This window comes from Physcomitrium patens, chromosome 26, assembly GCF_059467195.1.
Source record: "Physcomitrium patens ecotype Gransden chromosome 26, ASM5946719v1, whole genome shotgun sequence".
In the NCBI taxonomy this organism is placed as follows: domain Eukaryota; kingdom Viridiplantae; phylum Streptophyta; class Bryopsida; order Funariales; family Funariaceae; genus Physcomitrium; species Physcomitrium patens.
In genome coordinates, this window is record NC_143435.1 from 9,407,790 (window position 1) to 9,429,800 (window position 22,011).

General features: G+C 34.9%; 2 protein-coding genes across 2 annotated transcripts; one reads left to right on the top strand and one right to left on the bottom strand.

Moving 5' to 3' along the window:
* Positions 1–4,069: 4,069 nt before the first annotated feature.
* LOC112277955 (chlorophyll a-b binding protein CP26, chloroplastic) lies at positions 4,070–6,061 on the top strand. Its single transcript, XM_024510855.3, has 6 exons — positions 4,070–4,373; positions 4,659–4,743; positions 4,888–4,938; positions 5,039–5,159; positions 5,334–5,480; positions 5,634–6,061. Exons 1-6 carry the CDS (start codon positions 4,142–4,144, stop codon positions 5,889–5,891), a joined length of 894 nt encoding a protein of 297 aa, XP_024366623.1. The 5' UTR covers positions 4,070–4,141; the 3' UTR covers positions 5,892–6,061.
* Positions 6,062–10,329: 4,268 nt separating this feature from the next.
* On the bottom strand, positions 10,330–12,398 carry LOC112278009 (chlorophyll a-b binding protein CP26, chloroplastic). The gene is made up of 6 exons (XM_024510965.2): positions 12,094–12,398; positions 11,724–11,808; positions 11,529–11,579; positions 11,308–11,428; positions 10,987–11,133; positions 10,330–10,833 (listed from the first exon to the last, which is right to left on the bottom strand). The coding sequence occupies exons 1-6, from the start codon at positions 12,323–12,325 to the stop codon at positions 10,576–10,578; spliced, it is 894 nt and encodes a 297-aa protein (XP_024366733.1). The 5' UTR covers positions 12,326–12,398; the 3' UTR covers positions 10,330–10,575.
* Positions 12,399–22,011: the final 9,613 nt, after the last annotated feature.

Below are 22,011 nucleotides of genomic sequence, written 5' to 3' on the forward strand. Positions count from 1 at the left end.
ATTTTGTGGTTGCATTGTTTCTTTGGACAATATTGGGCAGTGTATTTAGCTTCTCCACAATATAAGTATAAGCCGTCTTAACATCATTTAATCTTTTCTTACTCCGTGAAGGATTTAAAATGTATCATATTAATTTACATTAATTTAGGCCTTAATGAATATATTTTTGAAAACTTGAGCGCTGCTATTATTATCTGATTTGTTCCTTTGTATTCAAGTCTTTATTCTTGACATCTTTCAAATAATTGATTGTCACATGCAATAGCTTGAGTAATAAATTGTTCTAAAGATTCTGCCTTTGACATTCTCAATAATAAATCTTTGACATTATCCTTCAACCCATATTGAAATTGATTAATAAGGGCTTTATCATTCTAGTCTATATTCCAAGTTAGGTTTTGGAATTCAGCATCATATATGGTGGCTGATTGTAATCCTTGTTGCAAAGATAAGAACTTAGTCTCTGCTACTCTTTTTTAATTAATTTCTCCAAATGTAGCTATAAACATTTCTTTGAATGAATTCAAATCATAAAAGATCTATAAATCTTTTTCTATTAAAAATATAAATTAAAAAAAAGTACTTTCTAATAGAAATATACTTATGAATCCGACTTGAATAAATCCATTGGGGTATTAAAAGAGATGCAACTTTAGATAGAACTTGACTTATTGCAAAAGTCATCAAAATTTTGATCTTATTCCATCAAACTTCTCAAGCATACTAATTCTTGTTTCCATTATACTTGTAGAAGAAAAACTCCTTGGATTTGGTTTTGAAATGGAGCTAGTTACTTTCTTTAATTGCATGAGTTCTTGCCATAGACTCTGGACTTTTTCTATAGGCATAGGAATAGTACCTCCATGATTCATATTGAAAATACGTGAAATTTTTACTTTTAAAGTGTTTACAAGCTCACAAAGATCTACAATAATTATAAATCTATTCTCACTTTTACTAAGAATAGTATCCATAATCTTTACTTCTATAAATAATCCAAATAAATTTAAAAAATTCAATTAGAAAAGTATAATCTAGAACCTTTAACATCAAATGAAAATTTTTATAAAGAAAGATAATCCACTCTCTTTAAAAAAAAGATCAATATTAGAAAACAAGATTGTTTGTTTAAAGTTAGGTAGTCCGCAACCTTCAAAATATAACAATAGAAGTAGGATAATCTATTCACTTCTAAAAATAAGATAGAAATAGTAAATTAATATTCTTATCAAAATTATCAAAGATATGAATCTTAAAGAAAGAAAATCCTCAATAAACTCTTGCGTCACTGAAAAGAAGTAGAAAGTTACTTAAAGATGATATAATATTAAATTAGAATAGCTATTGCTAAAAATAAGAAGACTAAAAGTCTTGTAATAAGACCAAGGAATAGAAAGGCATTAATAAGAGTGAAAAAGACTTCACTCTTGCTTCCATATATACTCTTAATTAGGAGCTATATGGCATTATCATATAAAACATCTAAAACATATTGACTTTATAAGACACATATCTTAACATGTAAGGCAAGTTTCTTATATGTGCGCCAAATAGTTAGCTTGTTCCATAAGCTACCAATACATGGTTAACTTGTTGACCAAGTTTCTAATCTACAAATAAATTAAAAAATACATATAAAGTCAAAAAAACATCTATGAAGCTTTTAAGAAGCTTTTCTAAGAGGTATTACGAAAGTAATCTATTTTTATCTATTTTACCTATTTCTATCTAATCATATAGGTATTTACTAGTATATATTGTTATAATATAATTTTTTATAATATATAAAAATTAACTAAAATAGATAATATAATTATAAGTATTGATGTACTTTAGAGTGGTTAGTAGGTTAATTTAAAGAGAGTTGATATAAGAAAATTTATTTTGAGATTTATCTATGTTGATTATAATATTTAAAATATATAGGATTTAAATATTTAGTATAAAATTTGAGGAAAAGATTAGGATTCAAAGTTGAAGATCCAAATCTCTAAGAAGCTTATTTGGAGGAATGAAAGTATGGATGAAGGTTAAAAGTAAAGATCTTTATTCCTATTGATTGAAGGCCATGTCCAATACAAATTTAGAAAGCTATCTACGACCATAACAAGGATTTTGGCAACTTCACAAGAAAAATTTGAAAATTAAAAATAAGGATTATAAGGTTTAGGGTTTGGACTACAATTTGTATACAAATTTTAAAAGATTTAGAGTTAAGATGATGAAGTTATAGTCATTTAAAGTTAAGGTGTCTTTTAAAGATATATTGTTGCTATTTTGAAAATACGAAGATTTTTATGATAGATGTTGGAGATTACAAGAAGCAATTGCAAGGATGATTTCAAGATCTACATTTCTTATGAAAGAATTTTTGTATTTGGAATTTGTATAAAGAAGTTATAGAGCATTGACGATAACATATGTAATTCAAAGGCAATAAGTGAATCATTTTGTTGATAGTAATGGTTGGAGCCATATCTTGAGTTTTCGAGTAAATTTTTGGCTCAAAATTTCTAAAAGTGTATGTTACTAGGTTAAAAAGCTATATATTAAAATTTTATGGTGTTTGAATAATTATTTTGTGAGATATGAAGAAATTTTCTCATAGATGTATATAAGCAAGGATTTGAAGCTATTAAGGTTTTGGTGATATCTTGAGATCCATAATAAATTTGTAGTTGAAATTTGTTATGGTAGTTGTTAAAAGTACATCAGTACTTTTTGTAAAATTTTGATTTGTTTGGACAATCTAATCGTGAGATATGAACTGTTGAAGTTTGAAAAAAAATCACCTTAAGGATATACAAGGTTTTATAATATTTTTATGACATTTTTGGTGATCTTTGGTATTTAGAGCTTATATATTGATGTAATTGCCTCTATAGTGAAAATTTCATATATAAACTTGATATTTTCTTTTATCTTGAGGCTTGGTTGAGCAATTAGTGATAACTAAAAGCCCAGTGCTTTCTTAAGGCAAATTCTCCCTACCCCAACAATGTATATATATTTGTGATAGTACGCCATATAGTTAGCTTGTTCTATGAGCTACCAACATTTGGTTAACTTGTTGACCAAGTTTTTATCCTACCAATTAACTACAAATACATGTAAAGTCAAAAAAACATCTATGAAGCTTCTAAGATGCTTTTTAATAAAATATTATGAATTAAATATACTTTTATCTACTTCTACTTAATCATATAGATAAATATTAGAGTAAATATGTATGTCGATGATTAGTGCAAAGTTTGAGAAAAAAAATCTAAAAACATTTGCAATTCAATAGAAAAGAAAGGATAGAAAAGAATGAAGGAGATATTTGAATCAACTCAAAAACAAGACCTACTCCAATATTATGAAGAAATAAGAGGGTTAAGAAGTGACACTCAGAAGCTGTGACACTATATATGTAAACAAGTTACCAAAAATGTCAATGTATACACTACTTGATTTACTTATTGAAACAATACTATTTATATCCTTTTACAGCCACAGTTATGTTAACCTAATTTGGTGATTAGGTTTAGGTCTTTACTTAACCCTACAAAAATAGAGTTTGTAGTAGTTGTTCATCCAACATAGCATGTCTAATTGTTTCCGTAGTTGAATAAAGTCTATTTCATCCTCAAATTGTGTCCAAAACTGTTCGTTAAGTAGGCATGCTTTGCTACTGAGAGCCTCGTTTGAACATTTCTCTTCAGCATACTGGGCAATTGATCTGCAAACTCCCCCACACGAACTGAAGATGCCACATAATGTGCTAAGGCGGCTCACGAATTACATCCATCCAAGCACGACGTCCATCAGAGCTGTAAACTTTAATTGAACTCGCACTTCCCTGTAAAGTGGGGTTCTAGTTCAATTGGAACTCTCGACCTTAAGCCAGAATCACAAAATCTAGACCGGGGGCGGGGAGGGGTGGAGCGATCTCGGCCCCATTGGAGGCCCGTGGTCGCCTTATCCACATCCAATTGGCCGCGCGCCCGGTGATCCAAGCCTGCGAGCCCCGCGACGCACCTCTTCATGTGCCCCGGCTCTCCTGCAGCTCTCGCACATACACATACATCGCATTCGTCTCTCACACCCAGCTTGAGATTCCGCTTGAGCCCCAGATTTGGTAGCAATCTGGTGTGGTGCGATGGCAGCCATGGCAGCAGCGAAGGCTGAGTTCCTGGGCCAATCCGTGGTGGCCAGCAAGAGCGAGGTGGTGAGTGAGAGGAAGGGTGCTCTGCGCGTGGTGTCGCTGCTCGGGAAGGCGAAGAAGGCTGCCGCGCCGGCGAAGAAGGCCGCGGGGAAGGCCGCGGGCGCCGTGAAGAAAGCGAGCGTGAAGGTGAATGTCCCCAGCAATGAGGAGCTGGCCAAGTGGTACGGTAAGTAATTTCAGACGAAGAGGAGAGTGGCGGTGTTGAGACGTGAGGGAGTGTGCGGGGGAGGGGGGAGTCGGACAGCGGGAGTTTGGGTGTGAGGTGCATTTTGGGGTAATTGGTTGTGGCCCCAATCTGGACGATTTTTCGAGTGCAGCGCGTAATGAGTGATGGGTATGGTAGTGGGGCATGATGCAGAGGGTTAGGATACGGGATTGTTGGTGTGGCATTGCGGGATTGCTAGGTGATGCAAGTGGCAGTGTATGATACACCGGTGTTGGGGTAATGCAGGTCCGGATAGGAGGATCTACCTGCCCGAGGGCCTTTTGGCGAAGGACGAGATCCCCGAGTACCTGACCGGAGAGGTCCCCGGAGAGTAAGTGGCCCCGACTGTGAGCATCTGTGGTAGCATGGCGTTGTGGGTTGGAGGCGCATTGCGTGGAGGTGGAGGGGTGGTAGGAGGCGAGTGAGTGAGATTTGAGGACGAGACTGACAATGCGGCGATGATGTTGTTTTGCAGCTATGGGTACGACCCTTTCGGTTTGTCGAAGAAGCCCGAGGACTTCGACAGGTGAGGAGTGAGCGAAGTTGTTGGTGAGGATGAGAGTTGAAGCTTGCGTGGTGGTGGGGCGGCACGGATGTGTAGTGTTCTGATGGGGAGGTGGGTGCAGGTACCAAGCGTACGAGTTGATCCACGCGAGGTGGGCCATGTTGGGTGCCGCTGGGTTCGTTCTTCCCGAGGCATTCAACAAGTTCGGCGCTGTGTGCGGGCCCGAGGCAGTGTGGTGGAAGGTGAGGCAGGGGTCCGGAGGGCGTGGTTTAGCACGGAGAAGATTTTGTATGGTAGAGCGTAGTGATTCATTTTGGTATTCGGGAATGAATGCAGTCTTGATGCGGGTGCGGATGAGTGCATGTGGTGCGCCCGGTGGCGAACGAGAATGTCTGACGAGTTGGTGTGGTTGTCAGACCGGAGCTTTGCTGCTGGAGGGTGACTCCATCAAGTACTTCGGAGCCACCGTCCCCCTCAATCTGGCAGCGGCCGTGATCGCCGAGGTGATTCTGGTAGGAGGCGCCGAGTACTACAGGTCGACCAACAAGTCTCCTTTGGGATCGGTATGTGACGGAACATCGCATGTGTGGGTTGGTGCTGTGAAGGTGGGATAAATTGATGTGAGTGTGGAGCTGTGGCTGTATGGCACGAATTGCGGTGGAGACTAGCGGAGTAGAATGTGAGGATTGAAGAGAGGAGAGGTTGTACATGTGCAGGACTTGGACCGACTCCACCCAGGAGGCGCGTTCGACCCATTGGGACTGGCGAAGGACCCCGACCAGTTCGCGTTGTTGAAGGTGAAGGAGATCAAGAACGGAAGGCTGGCAATGTTCTCGATGCTGGGATTCTTCGTCCAGGCATACGTGACCGGAGAGGGACCAGTGGAGAACTTGTCCGCTCACTTGAGCGACCCATTCGGGAACAACTTGTTGACAGTTATCCAGGGAACCGCAGAGCGCGCTCCAAGCCTGTAACTAGATCAGCCGACATCATGTAGTTTGGGAGTTTCAACTATTGCAGTAAGAGTGACAGTCAGTCCCTTTGTATGAAGTTTAAGGTGTCTGCCTTGAGCACTGTAGGTATGCAAGTGTGTATTCTCTTTTGAATTAATGTAGTATTCCTTAATGATCTTCTTTCCAACGTTCATCTTTCGCCAAAGAGGCTGTTTTTTTTTTCAAATGGTTTAGAAAATTGATTATCGGATCTGTTGCGGGTATCAACATATTAATATCGGTGTGATAATTAAGTTTAGTAAGGGTCGAGTTCAACAACGAATTGCTTCTTTATGTGATCATCAAAGAAACTAATGAGGTCTGATACCTTCAACTAAATTCTGAAAATAAAAATTTCCCAATTTATCCCTTGAATTGGAGTGCTACTTCATCTCAACTGGTAAATTGTTCAATTATACTTAAATACCAAACTCAATTCTCACGTCTGCCTGTGCCTACAATATAAAGCAGCAAATATCTTACATTCAACTTGAAAACGAAAAAGTGTTATTTATTGCATCCTCATCACACCCAGAACCGAATATTATCGTCGATAATGAAAAATAGTTGTTTTACAACTACAGCAGCCTGGTGTGCACTGAAAAGTAGTTTCACAATTTTCTACATCTCCAGTTGCAACTTAAGAGAAGAAAATGCAACAGTATCACAAATATTGGCAGATTAATCATTCAAACCTTAAGCAATTTGTGGAGGTAACAATTTGTAGAGTATTTCGCAAAACGGAAAATTTGAATCGTATGGTTAAACGAAGAGCAAACCTTTGATTCTTTTTCTTGTCATATGGATTACATTTTATGAAAGATTGTGGATGCATCGATTTTTTTGATGCTGTTAGTAGAGAAAGCAACAAATTAAGTACACAAAAAGAAATACATTTTAACTGCTGATAAGTATTGAAGTAAACATGATCTTCTAATGAAGCTTTACAACCAATGAATATCATGAAGAAATAATTATTTATTTTTACTCGTAAATTTATTTGAATTAAAACATAATATTCGTATATTACATGTATGTTTTTATCTCCATCCATGTGAAAATTGCTTAAATTAGTTTAAATTTGTCTTAAACATTAATGTTGAAAAATAAATTATGCTTAAGTGTGTATATATATACATATATCTATATTTAGAATTTTCTATAAATTATTAATATGGTCATCAATTATTATGAAAATTAAAAATCTATAACAACTTGCAATTGATAACTAAAAGGATTTGTAATTTTGATTGAAATCATGCACATATGTTGTATTACAAAATAATTTAACATAGTAAAAGTAAACTTTGTCTTGGTTAGTTGAAAAAATTAAAGATTACTTATAAATTATGAGATTCAAAACTAAAAGAGAGTAGGTTACAATTGTTAATCTTTTTTTACTGAAAAATAATTTCTTATGAATATGTATATATATATATATATATATATATATATATCTTTGTTTAAGATTTTTTTAAATTTAGACTAAGCTATTAAATAGTCTTTAATGCAAATTGGTTTAGTATAGCCATGAAAATTTTATTTTTTATATTGATATTTTTATTATTTTCTAAAAAAAGTTTTAAAAAATCATAGTAGTCTTAAATGAAAATGAAGATTATTGTTTGGCTTGATAAATTTTCAAATATAAAATTAATTACCAATTTATTAAATTGTTCTTTTTTATTTCTTCAAAAAAGATTTTTTTTTGTTTTCTTAATATATTATTCTAGATATAATTATTTCTAAAGATTAAATAATCATTCCAGGGTATTCTATCCCAATATTGTTAAAAAATGTTTTAAAACATTCCTTTCCTATTCATGTTGAGGCTATGGCTTTTTTTTAATGATAGTATATTCGACACTTACTCTAGTTTCTACAAAATTTATAGTTTGGTGAATTCAGAATATATGTGTTTTGTGACATTAATTTAAACCATCTTAAACACAGTTTGTGAAACATTACCAATCTCTAAAAATCTTTAGAATTTTTTTTAAAAAAAGAAGTTATAACAAATCATCTTCATTGTTGCTTAATCATTGACAATCAACTTTGAGATACTTTTAGTATATAAAGACCTGTATCTTATTATAGAATTTTATAAAGATCTTGAGCTCTCTACCTTCAAAGTTTGTATTCTCAAATCATTCAAAAATCACAATAATGCCTTTTAATATTCACGTTAATATATAATTAAAAATAAATAAATGTATTCACTTAATTGGTATGTAGAATTCGGTTTAATTAAGTACAAGTATTGTTTACAAAGATTGATAAGTTATTCAAATCATTAATTGCTCTAAATATTTTTTTTTGTGATGCTAAATATTTGTTTTGTCTTATAGTACAATGTAGCAAATATTCATCTCAACTATAACTTGGAGCTCTACAAAATTTTAGTATAAATTTAACAAGATGTAGTTGGTAAATACACCACCCACATATAAGTCACAAGGCTCTAATGCTTAATGGTGGTATTTTTCTACGCATGCAATTGACATATGGTAATTTGCTTTAAAACAATTGTTCTATTTAGAATTATTAGGTATAGTATATTGTTCTTTACTTTCTTCTTTTTAATATTTTTTCTTTTATTTTAGTTTGCATATAATTAGTTTTTGAGGTGATTGTATCTTTTTAAATCTAAGGCTAAAAAATATTATATTATTTATATATTCCACCATGATAATAAAAAAAATTAGTTCTTTAATAAGAATAATGTTACATTGTAGTTTATACACCATATTGTTTCCACATGGTTGCACATAGTAAAATTGGGGTCTTTTGTATCATATAAAGAAGTAATTCATGAATTTTTCTTCTTTCTCCTCTCTTCTCTCCTCTCACTCTTTCTCTCTCTTCTTAAGTACTTCAGTAAGATTTAATATCTACAAAATTTATCTAAAGTAGCCAAACATTATTTTTTATTTTATTTTATTTTTTCTCTTGTTGCCAAAATGTTGCATTTAGACTGCTGAGTTTGACATTATTAGCTCAAACAATGGTTGAGCTATATATAACTTAGGATTACCCACAACTAGTATTTTGGTTTGTACTGAAATGAAGCTAAGAAATATCAAAGATTGCAAAATATAGTTTAAAACAATAAAATTTATCTATTTTGACCTACTTTGTGAATTGTGTCCACAAATTTGTTATCATTGTCTATTATAGAATAATATGTGATGCCTTTGTTGGATCTTATGATTTCTTTTCCTTTCCATGTATTCTTTTATTATTAGTTATTAAGAGAATGCATCTAATTTACATTCTATTTAGGATATAAATATCTCATTATTGTAATTTAGTAGAATGTTTAAATCATTATCACTATTGACTATTAAACTTTATTTATTTGCAATACTTGTTAATTCATGAAATATTGGTCTTTCCTCTTGTTGACAAATTAAAAACAACAAGCTATTAATGATAGTGAGCATGGAAGGATTCTACAAGCTGAATGTTTCCTATTTCTTATCTACCCATATATCCTTTAATAGCTTCTAGCTCTATCTATTAACCAATAAAAAAACCCTCCATTGCATCCGATAATTTTCCTTTCTTTTCTATATAGAATGTATTTTTATTAAGATAGTACTTATATCTATTCTCTAGAGTTGAGGTTTAAAAAAGAAACAAAACAGAAAAAAAAAAAAAAAAAAAAAAAAAAAAGCAATTGCACTTCTGGCATTTTAGGATTTTTTTCATTTCCTAAAAATCCTCTATTCTTTAGTTTATCATGAAGTAGGAGAAAAATTTAATAATGTACAATCAGTGCTTATTTCTTTGTGAGTAGATGAGTAACCAAGATCTGTATTTTATAGCCTTCACCAAATATCAAAATAGTGTTAAATCTCAATTTGTGAATTAGTTTGAATGTGAAGGAATTCATAAATATTTCTTTACTAAATGTAAGTAAGAGAACAAGTTTTGGATATAATCAATATACAAAGTTTTGTTGCGTCAGTTGCATCTTTTAACTTCAGATGTCGAACAACTTCAGGATTATAATGTCTTATTTTCATTTCGTGTACCAAATCTAACATTGTTGTATGTAAAGATCGTTCACAGATTGATGTTAGCCAGTTCTCGTCTACGAAGTTTTCGCATTCCGAACTATTTTCGACAGCGATATATGTTACTGCAGAAAGAGGAGAAATGGTGGTGTCACCAAAATAGGTGTATATAGAAGGGGACAATTCACAGAAAAGACCGGAAACTGTCTGTGACGTAGTTTTTTACGAGTATTTGGATAATGGGCTTCCCTAAAAGAAGATTATCGACAGCTTCTGGTATGGTATTATATTCGCACAGCTGTGCCTATTCCACGCCATTTCAGCATGTGCCAAAAATAGCATAAAAACATATACTCAGTGTCACCCAATTTAATTTCACGGGAATGTACGGACGACTGTAATTCTTGTATAGAATGCAGGAACCTTCATGTTACTTAAAGAAAAATGAAAGTATATGTAGCTAAGGAGCGTTTAAACTGAGAGCTCTACTATGCTCATTTGGTGAACTGAGGTACACATACGTTGCAAAAAGCCCTTCACGTAAATACAAGGACGAAAATTCGGGCACAGATATCAATATCCAATGGTTTCACCCATATATACCCATTGTTCGATAATCGAAACAGGGAAGTTGTCGGCTGATCTAGTTACAGGCTTGGAGCGCGCTCTGCGGTTCCCTGGATAACTGTCAACAAGTTGTTCCCGAATGGGTCGCTCAAGTGAGCGGACAAGTTCTCCACTGGTCCCTCTCCGGTCACGTATGCCTGGACGAAGAATCCCAGCATCGAGAACATTGCCAGCCTTCCGTTCTTGATCTCCTTCACCTTCAACAACGCGAACTGGTCGGGGTCCTTCGCCAGTCCCAATGGGTCGAACGCGCCTCCTGGGTGGAGTCGGTCCAAGTCCTGCACATGTACAACCTCTCCTCTCTTCAATCCTCACATTCTACTCCGCTAGTCTCCACCGCAATTCGTGCCATACAGCCACAGCTCCACACTCACATCAATTTATCCCACCTTCACAGCACCAACCCACACATGCGATGTTCCGTCACATACCGATCCCAAAGGAGACTTGTTGGTCGACCTGTAGTACTCGGCGCCTCCTACCAGAATCACCTCGGCGATCACGGCCGCTGCCAGATTGAGGGGGACGGTGGCTCCGAAGTACTTGATGGAGTCACCCTCCAGCAGCAAAGCTCCGGTCTGACAACCACACCAACTCGTCAGACATTCTCGTTCGCCACCGGGCGCACCACATGCACTCATCCGCACCCGCATCAAGACTGCATTCATTCCCGAATACCAAAATGAATCACTACGCTCTACCATACAAAATCTTCTCCGTGCTAAACCACGCCCTCCGGACCCCTGCCTCACCTTCCACCACACTGCCTCGGGCCCGCACACAGCGCCGAACTTGTTGAATGCCTCGGGAAGAACGAACCCAGCGGCACCCAACATGGCCCACCTCGCGTGGATCAACTCGTACGCTTGGTACCTGCACCCACCTCCCCATCAGAACACTACACATCCGTGCCGCCCCACCACCACGCAAGCTTCAACTCTCATCCTCACCAACAACTTCGCTCACTCCTCACCTGTCGAAGTCCTCGGGCTTCTTCGACAAACCGAAAGGGTCGTACCCATAGCTGCAAAACAACATCATCGCCGCATTGTCAGTCTCGTCCTCAAATCTCACTCACTCGCCTCCTACCACCCCTCCACCTCCACGCAATGCGCCTCCAACCCACAACGCCATGCTACCACAGATGCTCACAGTCGGGGCCACTTACTCTCCGGGGACCTCTCCGGTCAGGTACTCGGGGATCTCGTCCTTCGCCAAAAGGCCCTCGGGCAGGTAGATCCTCCTATCCGGACCTGCATTACCCCAACACCGGTGTATCATACACTGCCACTTGCATCACCTAGCAATCCCGCAATGCCACACCAACAATCCCGTATCCTAACCCTCTGCATCATGCCCCACTACCATACCCATCACTCATTACGCGCTGCACTCGAAAAATCGTCCAGATTGGGGCCACAACCAATTACCCCAAAATGCACCTCACACCCAAACTCCCGCTGTCCGACTCCCCCCTCCCCCGCACACTCCCTCACGTCTCAACACCGCCACTCTCCTCTTCGTCTGAAATTACTTACCGTACCACTTGGCCAGCTCCTCATTGCTGGGGACATTCACCTTCACGCTCGCTTTCTTCACGGCGCCCGCGGCCTTCCCCGCGGCCTTCTTCGCCGGCGCGGCAGCCTTCTTCGCCTTCCCGAGCAGCGACACCACGCGCAGAGCACCCTTCCTCTCACTCACCACCTCGCTCTTGCTGGCCACCACGGATTGGCCCAGGAACTCAGCCTTCGCTGCTGCCATGGCTGCCATCGCACCACACCAGATTGCTACCAAATCTGGGGCTCAAGCGGAATCTCAAGCTGGGTGTGAGAGACGAATGCGATGTATGTGTATGTGCGAGAGCTGCAGGAGAGCCGGGGCACATGAAGAGGTGCGTCGCGGGGCTCGCAGGCTTGGATCACCGGGCGCGCGGCCAATTGGATGTGGATAAGGCGACCACGGGCCTCCAATGGGGTCCAGATTCGGGGGACCCTATGACCACTCCTACCACACCTCCATTCTATCCTTTTGTCCGCTCATTATCACGCATTAATCTATCTGTCGAAGTCTTCAACTTCTTTGAAATTTATCAAATCTATGTTTTCTAAATACCCCTCTACGCATTCCAAAATTTATCAAATAATATTGCTATGTAATGTCAATAGTATGAAATTTTTAGGGTATTTGTGAAGTATTTAAATCTTGAAGTATTTATGGTATGTTTTTAAAAGCGTGCACCATGTAGTGTCCATATTTATGTTTTGAGTTTTATGAGGTATTTTTTTTTTTTTTTTTTTTTTTTTCTGTTTAGGGCTGTGAATGGTGTTACTTGGTAGTGAGTTTATTCTCAGCAGTTAAATGTTTATAGTTTTATGTTTACGTGTGAGTGGAGAAGTTTGTCCTTGTTATGTACTGTTGTTAAAGTTTTTTTTTTTTGTTTTTAGACAAGATGAATTTATTTAATTTTTTGTTTTCTCAGATGTTAAAATATTCTACGTTCACACAAATATATTGGCACATTTAATTGGGTTTTCTTGTGCAAGGTTGTGAATTGCATTGGATGTTGGAACAACCAAATGTTGTGCATTACATCAAATTAATATTTAAATAAGAAGATCTCATTTGTTTTGAAGGTATTAAGTCTACAATCGAACTTAAGTAATTTGCATAGATTAGTTATGTGAAAGTTTTTCAAGGTGACTTTAAATTTATTAGGTAGTATGTAAAAACATTAAATAAATTTATTCAAAACATATAAGGTAGTAAATAAAAATATCAAATTTTTAATATTTGAAAAAAATTATGGTTTTTAAAGAAATTATTTGAACTCACACATGTCATTTGGAATCAGAAACAAATTGGAAATTGCATGAAAAGTAATGTGTTTATTTATTTATTTATTGTTTGTGTGTATTTGTTTGCAAGAGTGGAGATTAATTGTTGACAAAATGTTCAATTTTGAAATACCTTTAAAATGAAGTTAATGTAATTGAAATAAACAAAATTTTATTATGAGTTGCAATGTAGTATAGTTATACTTTGAATTTAGTTAGGTACTGCACTAATTATATTTTTTATTCAATTATAAAAATTTATAATGTGTATAAATGTATGTATTAAATTACAATAAATTCACATGATAGGATTTTTGTTAATAATATTTATTTATACGATTAAATTTCAACTTAAGAATTATTTTAGAAATTTTTTTATCAAGAAACTTCAAAGAAATTGTTTTGATAATATATATATATATATATATATATATATATATATATACATATATATATATATTTCTTTAGAATCTCCATTTAGCTACAATAACTTCTCCTTTTAAGTTTTATTATATCTACAAAGTTACTATAGATTTTCCCTACAATTTAGATACCTAAATTAAAAGTTGTGTGGTTTGTAAAATAATTCTCTATTGTCTTTTTGTTAGCTAATAAGTATAGATGCAAAATAAATATTTTCATTAGTTTAATATAATAGATGTATTTTAGTCTTTTTATATTTAACATATCCATTCTATTACTTTATTTTCTAATAAGATTATCTCTTGATTTTATTTTATTTTATTTTAGATTGTTTCATTTGAATTGAATATATTATTATTATTATTATTATTTTTTAATTATCAAATTAAATCTGTACTAGTTAGAAAAATAAATAATGTATAAGATCAGTTTTTAATTTTTCTTTATAAATATAAATTACTTCTTTGTCTAAAAATTAATGAAATAATTAAAAATTTACATGTTATATTTCTAAATAGTAATATTTTTATTTCTTACTTTTTTAGTATACCATAGTTTTGATAAAGAAAAAATAGGTAAAAATAAGAATTCTATGATATAAATACAAAAATAAATAAGAGAATGTGTATATAAAATATGATAAGTTTATTTACTACCATAATTAATATCATGTGTAATTAATTAAAACCATAAAAATTAGTAAGAATTTATTTATTATGTTTATTAATTAAAATATTAAAAATTATGATAGAAATATAATCTTATATATTAAAAAATCAAAAAATATTTCTAAAATATATTTTTGTAGTATCTAATTTAAAATTTAAAATTAAATCAATTATTTATAAATTAATCTTAAATTCTAACTATAATTTTTTTAAAAATAAAATAGATAATTGTTGTTCTTGTTGTGTTCAAGCTTCAATATACCAAAGCAATTGAACTAATAGAGGTGGATTCGAACACAAGGAAAGACTGGTTATATGAATTGGACCTGTTAGTGTCACAATTGACTGTACTCTAGCTATCTGAAATCAATTATCAAACTATAAAACACCAAGGCTTACTACTTCTGTTTTAATTCAATCCATAATCCATTCTACGACTATCAATTCAACAATAATTCAATATTCTTATCTGTTCATCTCCAATTTACTTTCTTTGTAGTTTATATATATTCAAATATTAATCTCCAGCTTACCTATTGTATTCAGTTTCTCAATTCATCACACAGAATTCAATATCTCGGCTTACGACTATCACAGTCTCGCACTCCAGACTAACTTCTCAGTATTTAGAAACTATCCATTACTCGTCAACAACAAAGAAACAAAAAGAAGTAGCACCAAGCTTGCCTTGGCTTACGACTATCACAATCTAGCCCCGATCTCCCTTTCCTCAACCTCTTTATCCTACCAAAAGATAGATTGTCGGCTAGCAGATTCCAAAGGTTATGACCCTTTGAATTCTTAACCATTTATTCCACTAACAACCTACTATTACCAACTAAACTGCCTAACCATCACTCTAATTCTCAAGATTATCAATAATCAACCAGTAACTTGCCACAAAGTTTATTTACCTATTCTACATAGCCCCACTCTTAATTATGCAGCATCTTCGCAAATATTATTTAGCGTCAACTTATAAAGACGTTGCAGCATTGGCTTCTTCAGTCAATGGCATTGCCTTACCACCCTTTGAATTGGTGACCTTCTTCTCTTTACATCTTCATCATTTGCCTTAGTATTCGATGGTTCTCCATCCAAACGTGCTGTCAGATCTTCATTCAACAAACTCAATTCCCGTACTTGAGACTCAGGTCGGCAATTTGGTTGTCGCACTCCTCCAACATCTTTTGTCATTCTTCTGTCGGTTTCAAAAGTATCTCCGAAGGTGTTGTCACTGAAACAGACATATTGATTTGCACTAAATTATTGGACTCCTTTGCTAATGCGGCTAGTTTAGTCTGCAACATCGCAACCTCTAGTTGCAGTCGTTCTTACCATTCCTTCCAATCGGTCTCCATCCTTGCTTTCTTAACACTATGTTTGCCATCTTCTCCTTAACCACAAAAGAAAACATGATGCTTGTCAAGAGCCCCCCTCTTACTTCTTACTATGGTCCAATCAATTGGGTCGACTCTCCCTTTTGTAATAGAAAATCCGTCCTCGGTTTATGTATAGTAAAGTTTAAGTTGATTGCCATTGATCCGTGTTGTAAATTTAGAACCCATAAAATCTTCCAATTATATTGAATCATTTGAAAATCCATCAATAACTTGATATTGCCCATGCCATCGAACTTGAAATTTTCTTAGAAAATTTTTAAATTGACTATCATAAAGAAGTATCAAATCATTTGGCATAAAAGCCTTTGGTCTAAGCTTACTATCATAATAAGTCTTTCTTCATTTTTGTGTACTTTCCATTATCATTAATGCATTGGCTCTAGTTTCATCTAATTTTTCCAATTCTTCTAAACAATACTGTAATGAATCATAATCTCCCAATCTATTATCTATAGCAATTCGTAAACTTTGGACTTCCAATTCAATAGGTAATATTGCTTCTTGGCCATAAATCAATTGAAAAGAAGTAGCATTGGTAGTAACTTTATATGCAGTACAGTATATCCATGAAGCTGTGAACAACTTAGTATCCCAATCTGTTCCCGCTCCTGAAATTGTTTTTGTTAAGATTTTACATAAAATTCCATTAGTCTTTTTCGTTTGTCCATTGGCTCTAAGGTGAGACAGTGTAATCTTCCGATGTTTTATCTCGTATTTAGCCGTGAGTGCTTTGATTGTACTATTTATAAAATGAATTCTTCGATCACTAATCAATTCTCATGGACAACCAAATTGTGTAATAATATTTTCATATAAAAAGGTTGCTATTGTTCTTACACTATCGATTTTCGTAGCTACGGCTTCAGCCCATTTTGTTACGTAATCCGTTGCTACTAGTATATACCATTTTTGTCCATTTCTCGAGGCTGGTGCAATTGGTCCCACAAAATCAATTCCCTATTTTTCAAAAGGCGCTTCAGCCAGAATTGGTATCAATGGCATTGCTGAAGTTCCAATAGGTCAACCCATTCTCTGACATGGGATACAATGACGGATAAATTGGTGGGCATATGCAAACATTGTTGGCCACCAATAACTAACCTATAAAGCTTTATGAGCCATGATGTCCCCCGCAAAATGTCCACCACAACTGTCCAAGTGGCAACCTTCTAATATAGTACATCCTTCAGTCTGATAAATACAGCGTCGCAAAACTCCATCCTTGCCTTATTTATATAAAGCTTCACCAATCATCGTATAATATGCACATTTTAATATTAAGCGTCATTTAAGCTTTTTATTAAAATTAAGTAGGAATATTTGAAATGTCAAGTATTGAATTATTTCACTATACTCCGGAGTAATTACATCTACCGCAAACAGTTCCACATTGGGTAGTGCATCGTTAATAGGTTCATTACTCAATATATTGGATAACTGAGATAAATGGTCCGCATTGGAATGTGATTTTTTTGGTCTTATCTGAATAGTAAAGTCAAATTCCTGCAATAGTAAAATCCATCGTGCAATACGACCACTCAATTGAGGCTTATTAATCATATATTTTAAAGCATCATGGTCGGCATGGAAAACAAATTTATAACCAAGAAGATAATGTTAAAACTTTTGTACGGAATAAATCATCCGTAATGCTTCTCTTTCGGTTGTTGTATGATTTCTTTCAGTTGCTACTAATTGAAAACTTACATAATAAATAGGATGATCAAAACCTCGGTCATCTTTTTGGCTTAGCACAGAACCAATCGCGACATTACATGCATCCACATAAACTTAGAATGGTTTTGTCCAACAAGGTGCCACCAATATTGGTGCTGAAACCAATTTTTGTTTCAATGTTTCGAATGCAATTGTACATTCCTTTGTCCAAAATGGACTAGTTCCATTGGTTGGTGGTTTCTTCAAGAGATTTGTTAAGGGAAGGCATATAACTGCAAATAGATAGATAAATTGCCGATAATAACTGACATGGCTAACAAATGCTCAAATACCCATAACACTGTCTGGTTGCTTTAATTCTACTATAATCTTTATTTTATCCAGATCTGTAGCAATGCCTGCCATCGAAACTATATGACCCAATAGTTTACCAGAAGGCACACCAAATTGATATTTTTTTGAATTTAAAGAAATTCCATATTTGGCACATTGATACAAACATTGACCTAGACATTCTAAATACCTAGGTCTCATACTAAATGTACAGAAATCATCTAGAAATATTTCCATTGAAATTCGTAGATAATTTTTAAATGCTTGCATCATTATCCTCTGAAATATAGCTGGAGTATTACAAAGTCCAAATGGCATAACCTTATAGGCAAAGGTCCCCCAATCCGTAGTAAAAGTAGTTTTTAACTGATCTTCTTTTGTAATTTTAACTTGATTATTTCCAGAGAATCCATCAAAAAATGAATAACATTCATGTGCAGCAACAGCATCCAATATACTATCCGTGAATAGTAAAGGAAAATAATCCTTCTTGGTAGGCATATTTAATTTGTGGAAATCTCGAGAGATATAAACTTTTCCATTCTTTTTTGGTACCATAACAATTGGTGAAATCTATTCACTGAAAGGAACTGGATAGATAAATCCAACCTCCAAGAGTTTATCTAGTTCTTCTTTTACCATAAGTGAGTATTTTAGATTAAGTCGATGTTATCTTTGGCATACTAGTGTAGCGTTCTTCTCCAATATAATTTGATGCTCACAAACTTCAGTTGGAATTCCTTTCAAATCCGCATATGACCATGCAAAAGTAGTTTTATGCATTAAAAAATAATCCACTCAAATTTCTTTCTCGTTGCATTTTATACAGTCATAAATCTAAATGATTTGGGAAGCCTCATATGTACCTAAATTAATTGGTTGACATTGTGGAATTTCAAGTGTCTCTGAAATAATGTTCTGCTGAATTCCAGAATCTTTCATAAAATTTGACACATTAGAACTTTCCAACTTTAGTTCCATAGGAGTAACATGATTAATATCCTGTCTATTCATCCAGTATACAATCATATGATGAGAATCGTCAATAACATCTGGAAGAACTAAGTACTCTCCCGATCCCCTGCATTGGTATTTCATTCTAGTGTGCTTGACAATTTGCCTAGTATCAGCATAAATTGGGTCAAGTGTACCAATTTTTTCTTCTGTAGATTCATCTTCACAATCCGATGTGAATTCTAAACTGGTAACTTGAGTTTCTCCGTGATATTGGACAGGGTATATTTGAAGCACAATTTTATCATTATCTTTTCCAATTGTCAATGTACCATGGTTCCAGTCATTTCGAGCTTTAGCTTGATACAACCACGGTTGCCTCAATAAAATTGGGTATGACAATATAGAGCTTCGCAATCAGAAAATAATATAATCAATTTTGTAGGTAATCTCCGTAATTACTATATCAATACTTTGTAAAATATCCATAGGTTTAACTTGACTAAAGTCAACTATTCTCAAAACTACTGTAGTAGGCAATAGGTAATCCAAATCCTACTCTTCCATTGTAGCGACATTCGTAAGATTTACACTAGATCCTTCGTCTACTTGCACTCTCGATAGTAACACTCCACCATTTGAGACATCAATCATTGGTGGACCCGGATCGAAATTCAAACTTACTTCTTGGATTTCTTTATTTTGAGACCTGCAACGAATTAATGAAGAATTCAAGATAGTAGACACTTAGGTGTTACTGCCAATAGTTGCTTCATAGAGATTGTGGGCTGTATGATGCCCAAATCTTTTAGAATATCATATGGTTCTGTATTAATAATAATTTCCAATGTCAGTTTCTTCTTCCTAGTCCTAGACACTGACACAGATAAATTGGTTTTCTCTATATGGAAAATTGGTAAAGCTAGTGGAATTAAATTTGATAGAGCTTGTAAAATTGGTTCTTTCAACGGATAAGATTATTCTCCCAATTGGGCTGATATTGATTCCTTGGAATTCATGCCTTTAAGAGAATCTTTCAACGGAAAGGACGTATTCCGAAACTTAATAGAGAACAGAACAGCTCGACGCAAAACCGAAGCCTCCGTAATTGGTACCTCATTGGGGTGTACAACCGATTCAGGTCTTATACTGAATAAAGGGCCCATATCAGGACCTAGATTGGATGGCCTTGTAATTGGGTCCAATTGGCCCTTCACTTCAAAATCACTCAAATGTTGAATTGGTCCTTTCTTCTTTTGTTGACTTCTTGTAAGGATAGCTTGGACTACTTCTACCCGATAGACTGGTGATTCTTGTGTCCCGTTATTTTTTTCTTCTACAATTTGCATAGTCGATTGTATCTTTTAATCATGATTATTAGGGTTAAATGGAACATTGCATTAATAATGAACATGACCCGATTGCTTGTAATTTCCACATACTGGAGCATATTCATCTATAAACCTTGGATTAGGACATTCATTGGCATAATAATCAATTTATTGGCACCGATAGCAATGTAGTTGTTTTCGACCCATACCGTTAGATACACTTGGAGTCTCCAATGGAATATATCTACTAAACCAATTCTAGATAGTCATAGATAATGATCCTAGCTGACTAGTTACTACTGGTCGAGAATTGGACTGCTTAATTGGTATAGTTTGGAGATTATCCCATTGATTATTTCCATCGTTCTGCATCTTTGTTCCATAAACCAAATTATAATTAGTATTTTGAAAATTTCCAAAGCCATAATTAGGTTGATTTGAATGATTACTATTCTAACCATCCATATTTCCAGTCTGTACTTGATTAATATCCCATTGAGTTGGCTGTATCATCTGGTTATTGAACTGTTGTTGTCTTTGTAAATGTCAGCAGTTTTGGATAGGGTACTTTCCTCCAGAAAATGTACATTGAATACCCATTTGTTTGAATGATGGACGTTCCATATCAAAATGACCTTGTCCCTTACAATTATTACATCATATATTAGGTCTCATATTAGAAGGCTTATATCATTTTTCCTTGTCTTTAACCAAATTCACGGCCAATTCTTCCATCTTCTTTGTTAGATTTAATAACAAGGCTTCATTTGTATCTTTAACAGTTACATTTGTGAGCTACTCCGGTTGTTGATAGGTTGGAGATGTAAAATAAGGTGTCATTGTTATTGGCACTATTGCTTGGAGTGAGGTAGCATTAATTTGTTTTTGTAACATAACATTCTTTTCATTGGATGCAGCCATTTGTAGATAATTATCCATCGACACATTTCCGGTTGTATTTGTTGGCTTTCTGAACTTAGAATCATCATGGCCCCTACTGTTAATAATTGGTCATAATGACATTCTTCCCACACCTTTGCTCGTGCCAACGATGCCTCTACCGTAGCTAGTCAAGCCTCTTTTATAAACATTTTCAATTCTCCTGGATGCAAACCATTGATTAATATCGACAATATAAATGCCTTTGGCATTTGATTATTTGACCATTTACGAAGTATATCCAGGACTCGGCCATAATAAGACTCTACGGATTCTTTCGCAAATATCTTGCTATTTATAAAACTTTCTCTAAGCCAATCTTCAAATCCAATTGATCTAAAATGGGATAGGAAGGCATTCTTCAAGGCCTTCCAATTGGAAAATCTACCCATTGGTTGCCGATTATATCATTCAAAAGTTATATCTTTTAAAGTTGTTAGCAACCATCTCAACCAAATGTCTTCAGCTCTACCATTATTAGCCACACATGCTATGAAGAATTGAGATATATGGTGATTGAGATCAGAGCCTAACCAACCACCAAAAGTAGGTAATGGTGCCACACTTGTAGTTCGGTCTCCTACTACTCCCATTTGTACTCCAATTGGTACTTCTGGCACTCCCACGGCCATTGGTGTTATCACTAGTATCTTTGCTATTTGAATTTGAATTTTTCTTCTTTTGGTTTTACTTGGACGTACAATTTCTTTTTGTTGTTCCCGTAGGAGATTTCTTATGCGTAATCGCTCTTGACTTTCTTTTGCTTGTTGATTAATTCTTTGATAATCCTCCCCTTCATAATTATCATTCATAATCTTCCATTCTTCTTTACAAAATCAATACTACCTTGAATTGTAATTCACATATTTGTAATCCTAAAACTGGTTCTTCTCA